This window comes from Olea europaea, unplaced genomic scaffold (assembly GCF_002742605.1).
Source record: "Olea europaea var. sylvestris unplaced genomic scaffold, O_europaea_v1 scaffold224, whole genome shotgun sequence".
Taxonomy (NCBI): Eukaryota; Viridiplantae; Streptophyta; class Magnoliopsida; order Lamiales; family Oleaceae; genus Olea; species Olea europaea.
Genome location: NW_019240442.1, coordinates 39,224 through 55,364, shown reverse-complemented (window position 1 = coordinate 55,364; position 16,141 = coordinate 39,224). Strand labels below are relative to the sequence as shown.

The 16,141-nt window shown below is 33.8% G+C and overlaps 1 protein-coding gene across 1 annotated transcript; it reads left to right on the top strand.

The window, feature by feature from the left end:
* Positions 1 to 1,315: 1,315 nt before the first annotated feature.
* Positions 1,316 to 5,263, top strand: LOC111380999 (uncharacterized protein HI_0077). Its single transcript, XM_023004683.1, is given in 6 exon segments — positions 1,316 to 1,802; positions 1,908 to 2,031; positions 3,951 to 4,143; positions 4,146 to 4,180; positions 4,754 to 4,927; positions 4,929 to 5,263. Coding segments are annotated over 6 exon segments (921 nt in total). The 5' UTR covers positions 1,316 to 1,623; the 3' UTR covers positions 5,145 to 5,263.
* Positions 5,264 to 16,141: the final 10,878 nt, after the last annotated feature.

The following is a 16,141-nucleotide window of genomic DNA, read 5'->3' as shown; positions in this document are numbered from 1 at the left end:
ATATATGCATATTCAAGAATTTCAGTTATTAATGTATTAATTGAGGAAAGTTTGCCAGTCAGTAGATTTGGTAATATTTTGTGGAGTATACAGTATATTATATATTTTAATATTTTTGTAGTATTCCTCCAAATATTTTATATTTCATATGCAATTATGATTTTTTCCCATAAAAAATGAAAAAAAGATTCCGACCTCACCCCCATGTGAGACCCCTATAACGGGTCTGTAAGAGCTGAGCTAGCTTGATCCATTTTTGAATATATGGAAATGGACGGATCCAACAGGTGTTCCGAGATTGGCTCATAGGAGATCAAGCCGAGCTTAGGCTGGCTCATTGACCAGATATACGGCTCAAGCTCGATCCATGAGCTCAGCTCATACCATCCCAAGTCGAGCAGCTCGCTTTTTAATCAAAAAATTCATTATTTTTACTTGAATTAAAAGAAATGACTTAAAAAATGCAGCGCGGAAACAATTGATTTATTACTATTTTCTAAGGCCGATGGCACAATTTTCCAGTACAATGGTAGCATCTTCTCAAAAAGGACATCAATGTTAGAAAAATAAATGACGTGACAATTTTGTAATTCCTTCAATTTAAGAGCAAATTTTGAAGCTAAAGCATTGGTTTTTGAATAAAAAAAATATTATGTAGAGAAAGAGATTTTCTCGATTTTATCAATTTTTTTGAAATTTTAACAAATCAACGAGCATTTTCAAGTGTTATTAATCATTCTATGCTTCCTCTTACATCATTTGGTATAAGAACACTAGCTTCTAATCATTGTCAAGATGTTGTCAATATAACGCTCGTGATGTTGCCATGGAAGAAGTGCATGAACGGATGAAATGATACAACTTTATTTATGCTGTCAATGAGTCAATAGTGACAATTGTAACGTTCAAATTTGCACATGCCATAACATTATCAACTCGATGATGTAAGATCTATGATAGGAAGTCATATTTTGTGTCGAGATTCTCAATATTGTTACCATATTGCAACCCAAATTGAAATACATATTTGTGTATGAATACAAATTGAACAATGTGACATTCCGCCAAAACTTTCATAATGCAATTTTATATTAAGAAGGAAGTAAAGTAACTATATATTTTATTTCCTTTATTTTTTACGAATAAATTTTATCTATTTACAATGTCGGAATAAAAATTATACAAAAATTATTTAGTAGTAGAATTTAAACTCTTTACAACCTTAAATTTCTTTAACTAAACACAATAACAAAATTATATTTTTAAGCTTATCCTGATATCCTCGACAAAATTTCAACTTAACATAGAAAATATTTGTTCATGTAACAGGCGATTGGCAAGCCGGCTCGGCTTTCAAAAATCTCCAAAAAAGTTGACTCCTACCTTACTCGCTCTCTCCTGTGGACCGAGCCAGCTCAGCGGTTCATTTTGACATCTTGGCGTACACATAGCAAAACCCGTTGGCAGATATTCCACGTTTCTACGAGAACAGCAATTGGAGGTATTGCCTGAAAATTCATTTACTGTTCACTTACTGAAACTTTAACTAGAATCGCCTGAAAATTTTGAACTTTTTCCATCTCGTCGTATTTGAAATTCAGAGAAGGAAGCGAAGAGAGAGAAATGAGCTGCAGCAATGGAGAAACTTTAGTGGAAGCGGCACTTAGAGTACTACACACTGGCGACCCATTTGAGAAAGCCAGGCTTGGTGATGATATTGCAAACAAATGGCTACAGGGCCACATAATTCGCCCATACGACGATTCAGTAGATATTGCTGTGCCTGATCGGCCTTCCCGGCTATCAATGTAAGTATTGAACAACTTCATTCTATTGTAATCTAAGTGTTTGATAAAATGTCTCACTGGTATTTTGCTTGTGTTGGAAATTTGTTTATGGTAATGTACGCAGGTGAAGGTGGTGTCGCCGAGTGAGATGCTGAAGCTTGGGAAAGCTCGGAGTTTGCAGAGTAGACAGGCTATTGTGCACAGTCTTGCGCATACTGAGAGCTGGGCTATTGATTTGTCTTGGGTACTCTTTCCTTTCTCTATTTTTTTTGGTCCCTCACCCCACCACCACAGCTTACACAAGCGAACGCACAGCCCAAATTGCTTCCTCATTTAGTTACTAAATTGAATGAAAGTGTTATGTGGTTACTCGTTCCTTTAAGCGTTTTGTAAGAAAACAATGAGTAGTGTTAAGCAAATAAGGCGTTTATGTCGAAGTGAACAGAACAGATGGATGGATCTAGTAGGGAAGAACAATTATATTGCATACGTGTACAATGTATTAGTATTAGTTTTCTGGAGTTAAACGAGTAAAAAATTATTTGCCTCTTGAACTTTCCATAAGGTGCCCTCTTACTTCATGTCTCTTAATTTCCCTGCAAAACCTTCAACACTGTACCAATTTTTGCATCCTAATTAGCTAGTAGATCCAGATGGACATTTTTAGATATCTAATTACATGGGAATATAAGGAAAAAAGGGAACTTTTCCCTAAGAGAGAAGAAATATTACAAGAAACGTGCCAAAAATAAGAAGGAATAAGTACAAAGAAATCAACCCTCTCTTGTTCACATCTCATATCATCATTACTATACCATTGCCAACCCTAATCCACCATGTTCACCACTTAAAATAGAAAAGTAAATAAATAAGAACTCTTGTAGGGCCAAAACAATTGAAATAATAGTTTTTGAGTATGGAAACTGCAGGCGTAAACCAAACAGAAAATGATCAGGAAATGGAAAACCCTTCAACATAGTCGCCAAAATTTGAAGACAGGAATTTCCATTTTAATTTTTTCATGCAAAGAAAAAAAGAATTAAGTGCTTGTTTGACACACATTATTTTATTTTATGGTTTACTACAAGATCATTTTCAACCACACATTCACACAATAAAATATTCTACACCAAAAAATTTTCCCTACTTTTAAACCACACACTCTCCTAAAAATTATTATTCAAAACTGTTTTTTTTTACAATAATGATTGCCAAACAGGCTCTAAAATTTTAAGATTTCTTCCTTGTTTAGATTAAAGAAAAGTCACTGAACAATAAAATGCAATTTAAAGATCACAACAATCAATACCATTGCTACCAGAACCAGCCATCACAACTAAATCTACCAGTCGCTACTTCAACCCAACTAGACATCATATAGATCTGAAGTGAGAAAAATATTGCTCGGACTTGGGGTTGGGGACAGCTGCCTGAGGCCTCTCTTTTCACTGTTAATTTATTGAAGAATGTGTTCAGGGCAAGAAGGCTTGCCTGAGGCAGAAAGTGTGGTGGTTAAGAGAATGATAGGTTTAAAGGTAGCCGTGAATGGTGGTTTTGGGTGGCTGCAACCGCGGGGGGGGGAGAGCATGTGATCTCTTTCTTTTTCCTCTTCCCTTTTCCCAAGCTATCCTTTGCTTAAAATTAAGATCAAAGTTAGTCTTCTGATTCAGTCGAATCTAAATCAAAGTTCACCCAATACTTTATATTTGTAAACTGTAACATGAAAAATCTAGTTGAGAGTTTTTATAAGGTCTGAAAGGAAGACCAGGATTTGTTCGATGACCAAGGGTCTGTATATCCAATGAACATTTGTACCTTAGGGTGCTAGCATAGCCAAAGAGTATAAACTTGAATTCAGGATCATGAACTTATGAAGAGGAGTCTGGGAAATCTTCTAATCCCTCCCTGGTTTTAGTATAGGAATTTCTCAAAGAGGTCATAACCACAGCCATGGGATGTGATTACAACCTCTGTATATAATCAGCAATGATGTGTGTTATCTTGTGACATTTTCATGCACTGTTTTCCTCTCTATTATAGTTCAACTTAAAATACTTTTATTTTCTTTGTTCTTCAAAAGTTTACAGATTCGAACCATTCAATGTGCAATTTATGCATTCATTTCCCACCTCCCATTCCTTAATCTTTTCTTGTCTTTGACAGGATATAATTGCTCGTTTTGGTAAGCAGGAGTCCATGCCTAGAGAAATTTTTGCAGATTTTGTAAAGGTGGCGCAAGATGAAGGTCGGCACTTCACTCTGCTTGCAGCAAGACTTAAGGAATTAGGATCTTTCTATGGAGCATTACCTGCTCACGATGGACTATGGGATTCAGCTATTGCTACTTCGAAGGACTTGTGGCACGTTTAGCTATCGAACATTGCGTTCATGAGGTATGCTTAGTTATTTATAGTTGAAAAATGAAAATGTATGGATGATTGCAAGTATATGTGAAAATTGCACTATTAGTCACCAACCTATTGCCTCAAGTAGCAAGTTGGTCCTCAACCTTTCATTAAAGCTGAAAAATCAGTCACTAATGATGGAAACTGTCTAAATCTCTATTAAATCATCCCATATCCCCAAGTTGTTCGACTTTATAAAGCTAGATTTTGTCTTCCAATTTGGGCTGGTGCCAAGAAATTTGACGTGAGGATTTCCATGAGCATAATATGACAATTTAATGAAAATTTGAACGTCTTTCATCATTGGGGACTAACTGTGGAAATGTAGGTTGACAACCGACTTGCTCCCTTTAAGGGTTGGGGATCAACTTGCTACTAAGGAAAACGGTTGGGACAAATGGTTCAATTTTCAATAAATAACACCAATTCAAGTGGCTTTTATAGAAAGCCCATAGAAACCAAGGCTTGCAGATGCCTTGTAAAACAGAGTCCAATCGTTTGTTTGACAGTGTTTTGAATTCACACATTCACTTAATCGAATGTCACATTATCAATTCCCAGGCTAGAGGACTCGATGTGCTGCCAACGACTATATCTCGTTTCCATAAAGGAGGTGACGACAAGACAACTGAATTATTGGAGAAGGTTGTTTATCCAGAAGAGATTACCCACTGTGCTACAGGAGTCAAGTGGTTTAAGTATCTTTGCTTAAGGTCAAAAAAATGGAGATGAGGCTCCTTGTGGATCCCTTGATTCCAAAGTAAGTGAATTCCAACAAGGTGAAATTGTGAAGGAAATATTTGATAAAGTGATTCAGAAGTTCCATACAATTGTAAGGTCTTACTTCAGAGGGCCATTGAAGCCACCTTTTAATGAGACGGCAAGAAGAGCTGCTGGATTTGGCCCTCAATGGTATGAACCCCTAGCTGTCAAAGAGATCATGACAGACTAAGAATCCATCAGCCAACATTTAGGGCATTTATGATACGTGATATTGGACAAAATTGACCATTTCATTTGACAAGATTTTAACTTATTTTTGTTTAATAATCATGTTTAGGTTCACCTTAACAAACATGCTATCATAGTCTTTCTTCATAGGTGCACCCCACATTCACACACAATTGAAATTTTGAATGAGTTTGCATGGGTGATCATTCAGCTAATGATGTATATAAGTTGGGACCAAGTTCAGTTTCCATTTAGAGCTTGAGCTTTGATGAATAAAATTGAACAAGATACAAACAAAACTGAACCTCTAATGCTTGAACTTGATACTGCAATATTACCAAATTAAATTTCTCAATGCAATTTCTTTGCTCAATTGATTTTCGTTTCATTTCTCCTACTTCTAATTTTATTTTCTTTCTAGTTGGCATTGACGGAGGTGGTTTAAAATGAACCTGGTATATTTTGCCACTGTTTGAGCCTATGTATAGGAATTTTCATGTTTCCAATTACTCTGAAATGATTTAGGGTGATTGAAATTGATTTGGGGGTCCTATGTATAAGAATTTTCATGTTTTTGTTTGAGTTGGTACACCTTTTAGATCTGAACGAGTTTGAAGCGTTGGATCGCATCTATCCAGAATCTGGGTGGTCCAAATCACACATTTCTGTGATGGTCCACAATCCTTCACCATACATCAGCTCCACATGATCAATTGCTAGACAGAAAAAGATATAGTAATCAATTACACTAAGGCCCCACATGATCCAATTCATCACTGAACTTTGCAAAGGGTTTCCACGAGGTCACTGAACTTAAAAAATCATCTAATTCATCACTGAACTTTGTAGTGATCCCTGGAAAACTTTTTACAAAGTTTAGTGATCTGGTGAAAACCTTTTGCAAAGTTCAGTAACCTCGTGGAAACCTTTTGCAAAGTTTAGTGATAAATTAGATCATGTGGGGCCTTAGTGTAATTGATTACTATATCTTTTTCTGTCTAGCAGTTGATCATGTGGAGCCGGTGTATGGTGAAGGATTGTGGACCATCATAGAAAGGTGTGATTTGGACCACCCAGATTCTGGATAGGTGCGATCCAACGCTTCAAATTCGTTCGGATCTAAAAGGTGTACCAACTCAAGCAAAGACATGAAAATTCTTATACATAGGACCCCCAAATCAATTTCAATCACCCCAAATCATTTCAGAGTAATTGGAAACATGAAAATTCCTATACATAGGGTCAAACGGTGGCATAATATACCAGGTTTATTTTAATCCACCTCCGTCAATGCCAACTAGAAAGAAAATAAAATTAGAAGCAGGTGAAATGAAACGAAAATCAATTGAGCAAAGAAATTGCATTGAGAAATTTAATTTGGTAATATTGTAGTGTCAAGTTCAAGCCTTAGATGTTCAATTTTGTTTGTATTTTGTTCAATTTTATTCATCAAAGCTCAAGCTCTAAATGGAAACTGAACTTGGTCCCAACTTATATACATCATTAGCTGAAAGATCACCTATGCAAACTCATTCAAAATTTCAATTGTGTGTGAATGTGGGGTGCACCTATGAAGAAAGACTATAATAGCATGTTTGTTAAGGTGAACCTAAAAATGATTATTAAACAAAAATAAGTTAAAATCTTGTCAAATAAAATGGCCAATTTTGTCTTGATCCTTGGGAAATTTTTTACAAAATTTAGTGATCTCGTGGAAACTTTTTGCAAAGTTTAGTGATTTTTAAAGTTCAGTGACCCTGTGAAAACCTTTTGTAAAGTTCAGTGATTGAACTGGGTGATTTTTAAAATTTAGTGACCCTGTGGAAACTTTTTGCAAAATTCAATGACCATTTGGGTAATTCACTCCATTTTTAAATACATATTTACACAATAAAATATTTTGCATATAAACTCAAAACTTTTCCCTAATTTTAATCACACATTCTAAAAAATGAACTATTCAAAACTTTATCTTTGTCAAATAGTGATCATCAAACAAGGGCTAATATAATTAATATATTGTCAATATTCTCTCTTAAATTTTGTGCCTTCTGGTTAAGGAAATCTTTTCACACATTCAGAAAATCCAAGATTATTTTGGGTTCCTTTGTTGGATTGTGTTGCTCTATTATTATATGAACATTTTGATATGACCTTGAATCATGTCATATATTGAAGGTATGTTTGCTATAATTTTTGAGAAATTAAAATGAGCTTATGAGATTCAAATGCTACTTTTAAACCATTTTGATTAATTTTACGAATATGTTTCTTCTAGTAAAATTTTTTTTAGAGGAAGTTAGTTTAATGTGACTTTTTCTAAAAACATTTTTGAAATAGTAAATTCTTTAAAAAATTAGTTGTGTTGTTAAATAACAATAAAATAGCCTTCTAAAAACAGAAATGAAAACTAGGTCAAATGGGCACTTAGTCACTCAGAAGCTGCAAGATAAATCTTTGAACGGGTGTAAATGCTCTCTATAGGTATAAGCCCAATTAATCATGATGGTGAGAGATTCCATTAGGGTGATTTCTTGAGATGGCAACGTGGGTGTGGGCAATGGAAAATAATGTAAACGTCAATAAACTGTTTGATCTTCTCGATTATAACAAGTTGGACGGTAGAGGTTGTCACTCGAGATGTACCATGATTATCATGTATAAGTCATGTTGATGTGATCGATCGTTCTTCGGGAAATTGTTAGATATGTGTACAAAAATCACATTCAACTAAATACAGGGATGGTAATGGTCTATTTCATCTTATGGATGGTAGAAACCTCAAGTTTCAACACACACTACTAGGATCAAATTGATTTGGCTCAAGTCGATTTTGACTTATCCATCTAAATAATTGTGAATAAAAAATTGTTTAAGACAGTTGGAATCGAACCTGTTCTCTTCAATTGGTGCTTTCAGAATTTGACTTGTGTCAAAATCGTGTTTATATGAAACACGACATAATAAGTGGTGACAACTTATTGGATGACCAACACGTGGACTAACCCTAGACGTTGGATGGAGCCGATTCATTTGCCCTTCGTTAAAAATTCGAAGCCTTCTGGAATGTCTGACTTTCACTTTCGTCTCTAGGGTTTTCAGAGAGAAAAATTGGTGATCTGAGAGATGATTATTTCCTTGAGTGTTTCATGCTTAAAATCTTTGATTTTATGTATAGTATAGTAACATCTTCCTTCGATCTGTAATATTCTGTGTGAATAGTGAAGAAATCTGAGTGATTTCTATGTTATAGCCTTGTGATGGTGTTCGAAGGGTTTGAGGGCTGAGATTTGAGTGAATCTCTGTAGATCCATTACTGTACTTGAGATATAAGTCTCATTTTCATGTCTCTGAACAATCTGTAACTTTTGTTGCCATTTTGGGCTGTGTAGTGCAATCGAGCATAATCTAAATCTTTGGATGCTCAACGGGGGATGTAGGAGTTAGAAGTTGTCGTCGAACCTTCTGGGCTTAGGTCGAAATAATTCCTTTGTGTTCATTTTAATTTTTTGCAATCTTTCTTCTGTTCGATTAAGGTTTTTTTGTTTCTTGAATTTAATATCGTGTGATCCTGCCTTTACAGTGGTATCAGAGCCACGATCTAAGGAACAAGAGATACTTGGATCTTAGAGAAACTGGTGGACCTGCAAGGGTCTTGAATCTTTGGAACTGCTGGAAAAGCAGATTGAGGTCAACTCGAGTTATTTAACTCGCTCGGTGAGATCTTTTCAATTTTTTGTATATTAACTTTTAGAAATTTGTGTTTCTTGAACTTTCCCTTGATTTTTCGGTACACCGTTGAAAACCCCTTGAGACTAATCTTTGTCCAGTGGCTCCTGTGAGGCCCCTGGAATATGAGATAAATCAAGTACGGGTGTGTACTTGGAGAATCTTACTGGAGGGATTGTGAAACCTTATATTTAATCTCTGTGATTGTTGTCGGTTAACTGATATTTTCTGTTCTCTTCTAATACTAAAAGAATTCTAAAATTCTGTATTACTATGTCTTCTACTATGCTTCTAAACTTGACACGAAGTGGTGCTTTTGACTCTTTGTTTAAACTGCTGCAAGCTCTAGCTGATCTGTGTGTGATAATTTGTCTGCATCATGACTACTGCTAAATTTGAAGTCAGTCAGTTTGATGGTAAAATTGATTTTGATATGTGGTGTCAGAAAATGAAAGCAATTTTGATGCAAATAAAATGTACCAAGGCTTTAGATGATTCATGGCCTGAGAGTTTAGCACCAAATAAGAAATTCGAATTTGAGGAGGTTATTTGGAGTACAATATTTTTGTATTTGTCTGATAATGTGATCAGAGAGGTAGGTGATACCACTACTGCCTTTGATCTTTGGGACAAACTTAAGGATAAGTATGAGACCAAAACTACTCCATACAAATGTTTTATTTTAAAACAATTCTTCTCTTTTAAAATGGATCCTGTAGTTGATTTAGAAGAAAATCTTAGTAGGTTTACAAAACTTACCCAAGACTTGGCCAATTGTGATGAAAAATTTTCAAAAAATCAATTGGCTGTAGTCCTGTTAAACTCCATAAGTGACAAGTATAAGGACACTAAAATTGCCGTTGAATATGGTAGAGATGAACTCACTCTTGATGTTATAACCAATGCTTTGAGAAATAAAGTTTTAAAAATCAAGGCCGAGTCAAGTAACAGTCACACTGGAACTAGTTTTGTAACTAAGGGAAAATCTTTTGAAAAATCTACACAAAACTTTAAGGTTTCAAAAGTAAACAAGAGATGGGCTGACAGGAGTAAGACTAAGAATAATGCTAAAGGTAAAAAATGTTATTATTGTGGCAAATTTGGTCAATTTGCAAAAGGTTGTTTTAAAAAGAAAAATGATTCAAAAGAAAAAGATTTTGATGGAACCAATGCATTGGCCTATGATAAAAACAAAACAGAAAATGATTTTGTTTTAGTAAGTGCTGAAAAATGTCTAAGTGATGAATGAATATTTGACTCGGGATGCTCCTTTCATATGTGCCCCAACAAAAATTATTTTATAAATCTAGAAAAAACTAAAGGGGGCAGGTTATAATGGGCAATAACTTTGCCTGTAAAGTGGATGGAATTGGAACTGTCAAATTATTATTAGAAAATGGAAATGTTTTGTTCTTTGAGAGCACAAGACATGTCCCAGATTTGAAAAGGAACTTAGTGTCCTTAGGAATGTTAAATGACAAGGAGTTTAACATAGTTATGGATCAAGGACATATAAAAATTCTTAGAGGAAATGACTTGGTCACTTCAACCCCTAAGAGACATGGTCTTTATTGCCCGAATGCAAAACCTTTGCTTGGATTAACTGCTTCTGTCATATCTTAAAAATTCATTTTGGCTAAATTGTGGTATGAAAGGCTTGGTCATATTGGTAAAAAGGGTTTGAATATTATGCAATCAAAATGTGTTTTTGGAAGACATAATCTTGGTGATTTTGGCTCATGTGAACACTGTATTTTGGAAAAGCAAACTAAACTTCCTTTTCAAAGTGGAATTCATAAATCCAAACAAAAACTTGAGTATTTGCATCCTGATTTGTGGGGTCCTGCTTCTGTCCCTACTTTAACTGGTTTTAAATATTTTTTGCTAATGGTTGATGATTTCTCAAGGAAAATTTGGGTTCATCTACTAAAGTCTAAAGATGAGACATTTTCTATTTTTAAGGATTGGAAAACTCAAGTTGAAAATCAGGTTGATCTTAAAATAAAATATTTAAGAATTGACTATGGTTTGAAATTTTGTAATTATGAATTTGATAATCTTTGTAAGGAATATGACATCATGAGACACAAAACTGTTCCACACAACACAAAATTGTTTCACACACACCACAACAAAATGGAATGACTGAAAGAATGAATAGAGCTATGTTGAATAAAGTTAGATGCATGTTAGTAAGTTCTGGACTGCCTAAGATGTTTTGGGGTGAAGCAGTTAAAACTGCAGCTTATCTGATTAATAGGAGTCCTGTTAGTGCTTTAAACTTTGCTGTTCCTGAATATGTGTGGTCAAATAATCGAGTAAATTACTCTTATCTGAAAGTATTTGGCTGTGATGCTTATGCTCATCAAAATGTCGGTAAATTAGAACTAAGATCATTAAAATGTGTCTTCTTGGGTTATGATGAACATGTTAAAGGGTACAGATTATGAGTTAAATCTGAGAAAGGCTATAGAGTAATAATTAGAAAGGATGTAGTTTTCAATGAATCCTGAATGTCATGTCTTGAAGGAAAAGAAAATGCTTTAACTGAAAAAGATGTTCAAATTGAGGTGGAGCCTTCTTGCAGTAACTAGAATATTTCTGTGACTATTGTAGAAGAAAATGAAAATGAAGAACATGTTATTTTACCTGAAACTGAAATTGAAATTGAACATGTTAAAGAGGCTGATTCTGCAGCTTTTCCCTTTGATGAGTATCAACTCACAAGAGATAGGGAGAGAAGACCCTCCACCAGATTTGATAGTAACACCTTTGTATCTTTCTTTACCTACCAAGACCTCAATGAAAATGAGCCAAACTCCTTTGAAGAAGCCATGAAATGTAAAGAAAGAAAAAATTGGAAGATGGCAATGGAAGATGAAATGTCTTCACTTCTTAAAAATAAAACATGAATATTAGTTGATAAGCCAAAAGGACAAAAATTAATTGATTGCAAGTGGATTTATAAGATAAAATCTGGGGAATGTGACAATAAGAATGTTAGATATAAAGCTAGACTTGTAGCAAAGGGTTTCACACAAAAAGAAGGTGTAGATTATACTGAATTTTTTCTCCTATTGCCAAGTATGTTACCATCAGATGTTTGCTTGCACTTGTTACACAATTTAAATGAGAGCTTGATCAGCTAGATGTTAAAATTATTTTTTTGTATGGGGAATTAGATGAAATAATATATATGAAACAACCTGTTGGATTTGAGAAGGGTGATCCTGAAAACACTGTTTGTTTATTAAAGAAATCCTTGTATGGCCTAAAGCAGGCACTTAGGTAGTGGTACAAAAGATTTGACACTTTTGTCTTAAAACTTGGATTTAAAAGAAGCCAATATGATACTTGCTTGTACTGTAAAGGTAATGGAGTTTAAAACTCATAATATCTGGTTCTTTATGTGGATGATATGTTGTTGGCTAGTTCTGATAAATCAAAAATTGACGATATTAAATAAAAGTTAAGTTCTGAGTTTGATATGAAAGACCTCGGTGCTGCTAAAAGAATATTGGGCATTCAAATTTGGAGAAACAAGGATAAATATATGTTGTTTCTAAGTCAATGTGATTATGTGTCTAAAATCTTGAAAAAAATTCAACATGTATGATTGTAAGCCTGTAACACTGCCTCTTGCTAGTCATTTTATGTTGTCTTCTGAACTTTGCCCTAAATCTGAAGATGAATATGTTAGAATGTCAAAAATTCCATATGTTATGTAATTGGTTCTGTGATGTATTTGATGATATGCACCAGACCTGATCTTGTATATAGTATTAGCATTTTAAGTAGATTTATGAGTAATATTGGTGAAGGACACTGGCATGCTTTGAAATGGTTATTGAGGTATTTTAAGGGATCATCAAATTTAGGCTTAATGTTTAAATCAGATAAAAATGGAATAAATTTGAAAGGGTATACTGATTCTGATTTTCCAGGCAATAGAGATAATAGAAAATCAACCTCATCTTATTTTTATACACTGTGTGGTACTGCCATCAGCTAGAAATCTCAACTTCAGAAAGTTTTGGCTCTGTCCTCAACTGAGGCAGAATATATAGTTGCAACTGATGCTGTTAAAGAAGGGATTTGGTTGAATGATTTATTGTTTGAAATGAGTTTTGATAACAATCACATTGTGCTGTTTTCTGATAACCAAAGTGCTATTCACTTAAGTAAAAATCCCATGTTTCATGATAGATCGAAACATATTGATGTCAAATATCATTTTATATGAGATATAGTTTCAAAAGGTGAAATTAAGATTGAAAAGGTTCCTCCTCAGTTTAATCCATCTGATATGGGTACAAAAGTAATTCCTTTAAACAAAATTTTAAACTACTTGAAACTTTTATCGGTTAATTCTTTGTGATTCATGTACAGGTACTTGAAGCAAATGAAAAAGACATAAGATCATGCTCCTGACTACACTAATAGTTCAAATTCTGGCAACAACGTGGAGAATGTTGGAATCAAACCCTGTTCTTTTCAATTGGTGCTTTCAGAATTTGACTTGCGACAAAATCGTGTTTATATGAAACACGACTTAATAAGTGGTGACAACTTATTGTATGGCCAACACGTGGACTAACTTTGGATGTTGGATGGAGCCGGTTCATCTGCCCTTCGTTAAAAATTCGGAGCCTTCTCGAACGTCTGACTTTCACTTTCATTTTTATTGTCTCTAGGGTTTTCAGAGAGAAAAATTGGCGATCTGAGAGATGATTATTTCATTGAGTGGTTCATGCTTAAAATCTCTGATTTTATGTATAGTAAAGTGAGATCTTCTTTCGATCTGTAATATTCTGTGTGAATAGTGAAGAAATTTGAGTGATTTCTATGTTGTAACCTTGTGGTGGTGTTCGAAGGGTTTGAGGGCTGCGATCTGAGTGAATCTTTGTAGATCCATCACTGTACTTGAGATATAAGTTTCATTTTCATCTCTCTGAACAATCTGTAACTTTTGTTGCCATTTGGGCTGTTTAGTGCAATTGAGCATAATCCAAATCTTTGGATGCTCAATGGGGGATGTAGGCGTTAGAAGTGATCGTCGAACCTCCGGCGTTTAGGCTTAAATAATTCCTTTGTGTTCATTTTAATTTCTTGCAATCTTTCTTCTATTCGATTAAGGTTTTCTTGTTTCTTGAATTTAATATCATGTGATCCTACCTTTACAAAGACAATTATACAATAATAAATCTTTCAAAACAAATTAATAATTTAACAGTAATAGCCTAAAAATTTTGAGGAGAAATAAATAAAAAGTCTACTAGTATTGAATGATTATCTCATTAGCGCATGTTTGACCCCATTATTCCCTCATTATAATGAGAATTTGATTTTGGAATAGTAATTTTTGGAGAATATGGAGTTAAAAATGAAAAAAAGGGCTTACATGTAATATTGTTTTATTGAAAAACGTGTAGTTGATATTAAGAAATAGAAAAATTAACTATAATTTAATGGGGGTCAAAAAATTGAGACAAACGATAAATTTTTCTCAATTATTAATTAATAAATCTCAAATGAATTTATTGAATATATGTTGACTGGTCAGGGAATATTGATGTATTTAATCCTAGTTTGGTAGAGGATTAAAATCAAATTTTTAGTTGGTTTTGATAAAAATTAATTATCTAAATTGAGGATTTCTTGAAATATTTAGTTAAAATTAATTGTTAACTTTGACTTTGATAAAAATTTAAAATTTAATTTCTACCCACTGAGGCTTAATATATTATTACTAAAGTTGGAATGTCAGAAACATACATGTTTTTTGCTTATGTCTGGCCCCATTTTTTCAAAATTCATTTTCAACGACATATTTTTTCATAAAATAATTATATACATAAATCGAAATTTTTTCTTTTTAAATATGTATTCTTTAAAATCGCTTTTTAAAATATATATTTTCTTATAAATACAGAAGAAAAGTTAAAAAGCAGTGCGAGAGGGGACACATGTCCCCCTAGACGTAAATGGCCAACATGGCCCTGTCCGTCTAGATTAAGGGAGGTTCTGCGTATGGTGACTTTGACTGTTGAAAATGTTCTAACTTGGTCTTGATTTTGATTGATTCTTTATTGAGATTGTTGACCCCTATTTCACCATAATAGGCTTGAGTTCCCAAGAAAATTGGTTATATATATATACTAGTCGTTGAACGTGCGTTGCACGAATGTTGTATTTATTATGTTTTTATTAGCGTAAAGATTGTAGATTTTTCAAAACTTGTTGTATCCGAAGTATTTAGCCTAGTCCGATCTTTTGGTTGATTGCATTATTGTAGATTTTGTGCTTCACATGCATTATATTGAAGGAGTTAGGAAACACTTGAAGCGAAAGATTTATTGTCATCATTTCAAAAAAATTCAACAACAAACAAGAAATCTATACTTGACCAAGTTTGTTGCAGGCGGTGAAAAATCATGGGCATGTATAAACATATTTGGACATGCTATAAGCAAAGGCATAATTCAGATTTATTTTTTCTTGAGGTACAATATAGTAAAATTATGGCAATTGAGTTACCTGAATCGTATGCATATGTTGTACAGTCTTCATTCTGTGTTGAAAACCACATCATCTACAGACAGAAATAAACTTCAAAATTTAGCTTTTAGTAAATATTATAATTCCTGTTAACCCCCTCCCCCTTTTTCCCGAGTCGAAAGTCTTAGATAATACCGATTCCATTAGTACCTAAGCTTATGTTAGCAGAAGGAATACTTTGATCCTCTCCTAAAAAGAATTGCGACTTAAATAAAACCTATGGTAAAAAGCAAATATTATTAAAAGAATGATTTACAATACTATAGATAATACAAGAATGAAAGAAGTAATAATATTAATAGTTATTAAAAAAAAGGCGATATGTCAAAAAAAATTCTCACCTAGCCTTTAGCTCTTCGTAATTCTTATTTTAATTGAGGAAGCCTCATTCTACTCGACTTTAATTGCTTGACATAAGCATGTATTTAGCATAGAAGAAAAAACTTAAAATTTTACAAGAATATCTACAAAGCTTATTATAACCTTGATACTTGCTTATTTTTCCTCAGACTTGCTTTCATCCTAAGCCTGCTTTTCATTGCTGCTTCTATAATCAAGCCTCCTCAAAAGCTGTATATCAATTAAATTAAGAATGAAGGAAAATAATTTAATATACTAATAAAATTATTTAGTGTATGCTTTCATGTGTGCGTGTGTATTAAGTCTTTCTGAACTGCTTCGGCAGATCGAGGAGCAGAAGTAACATTGTTT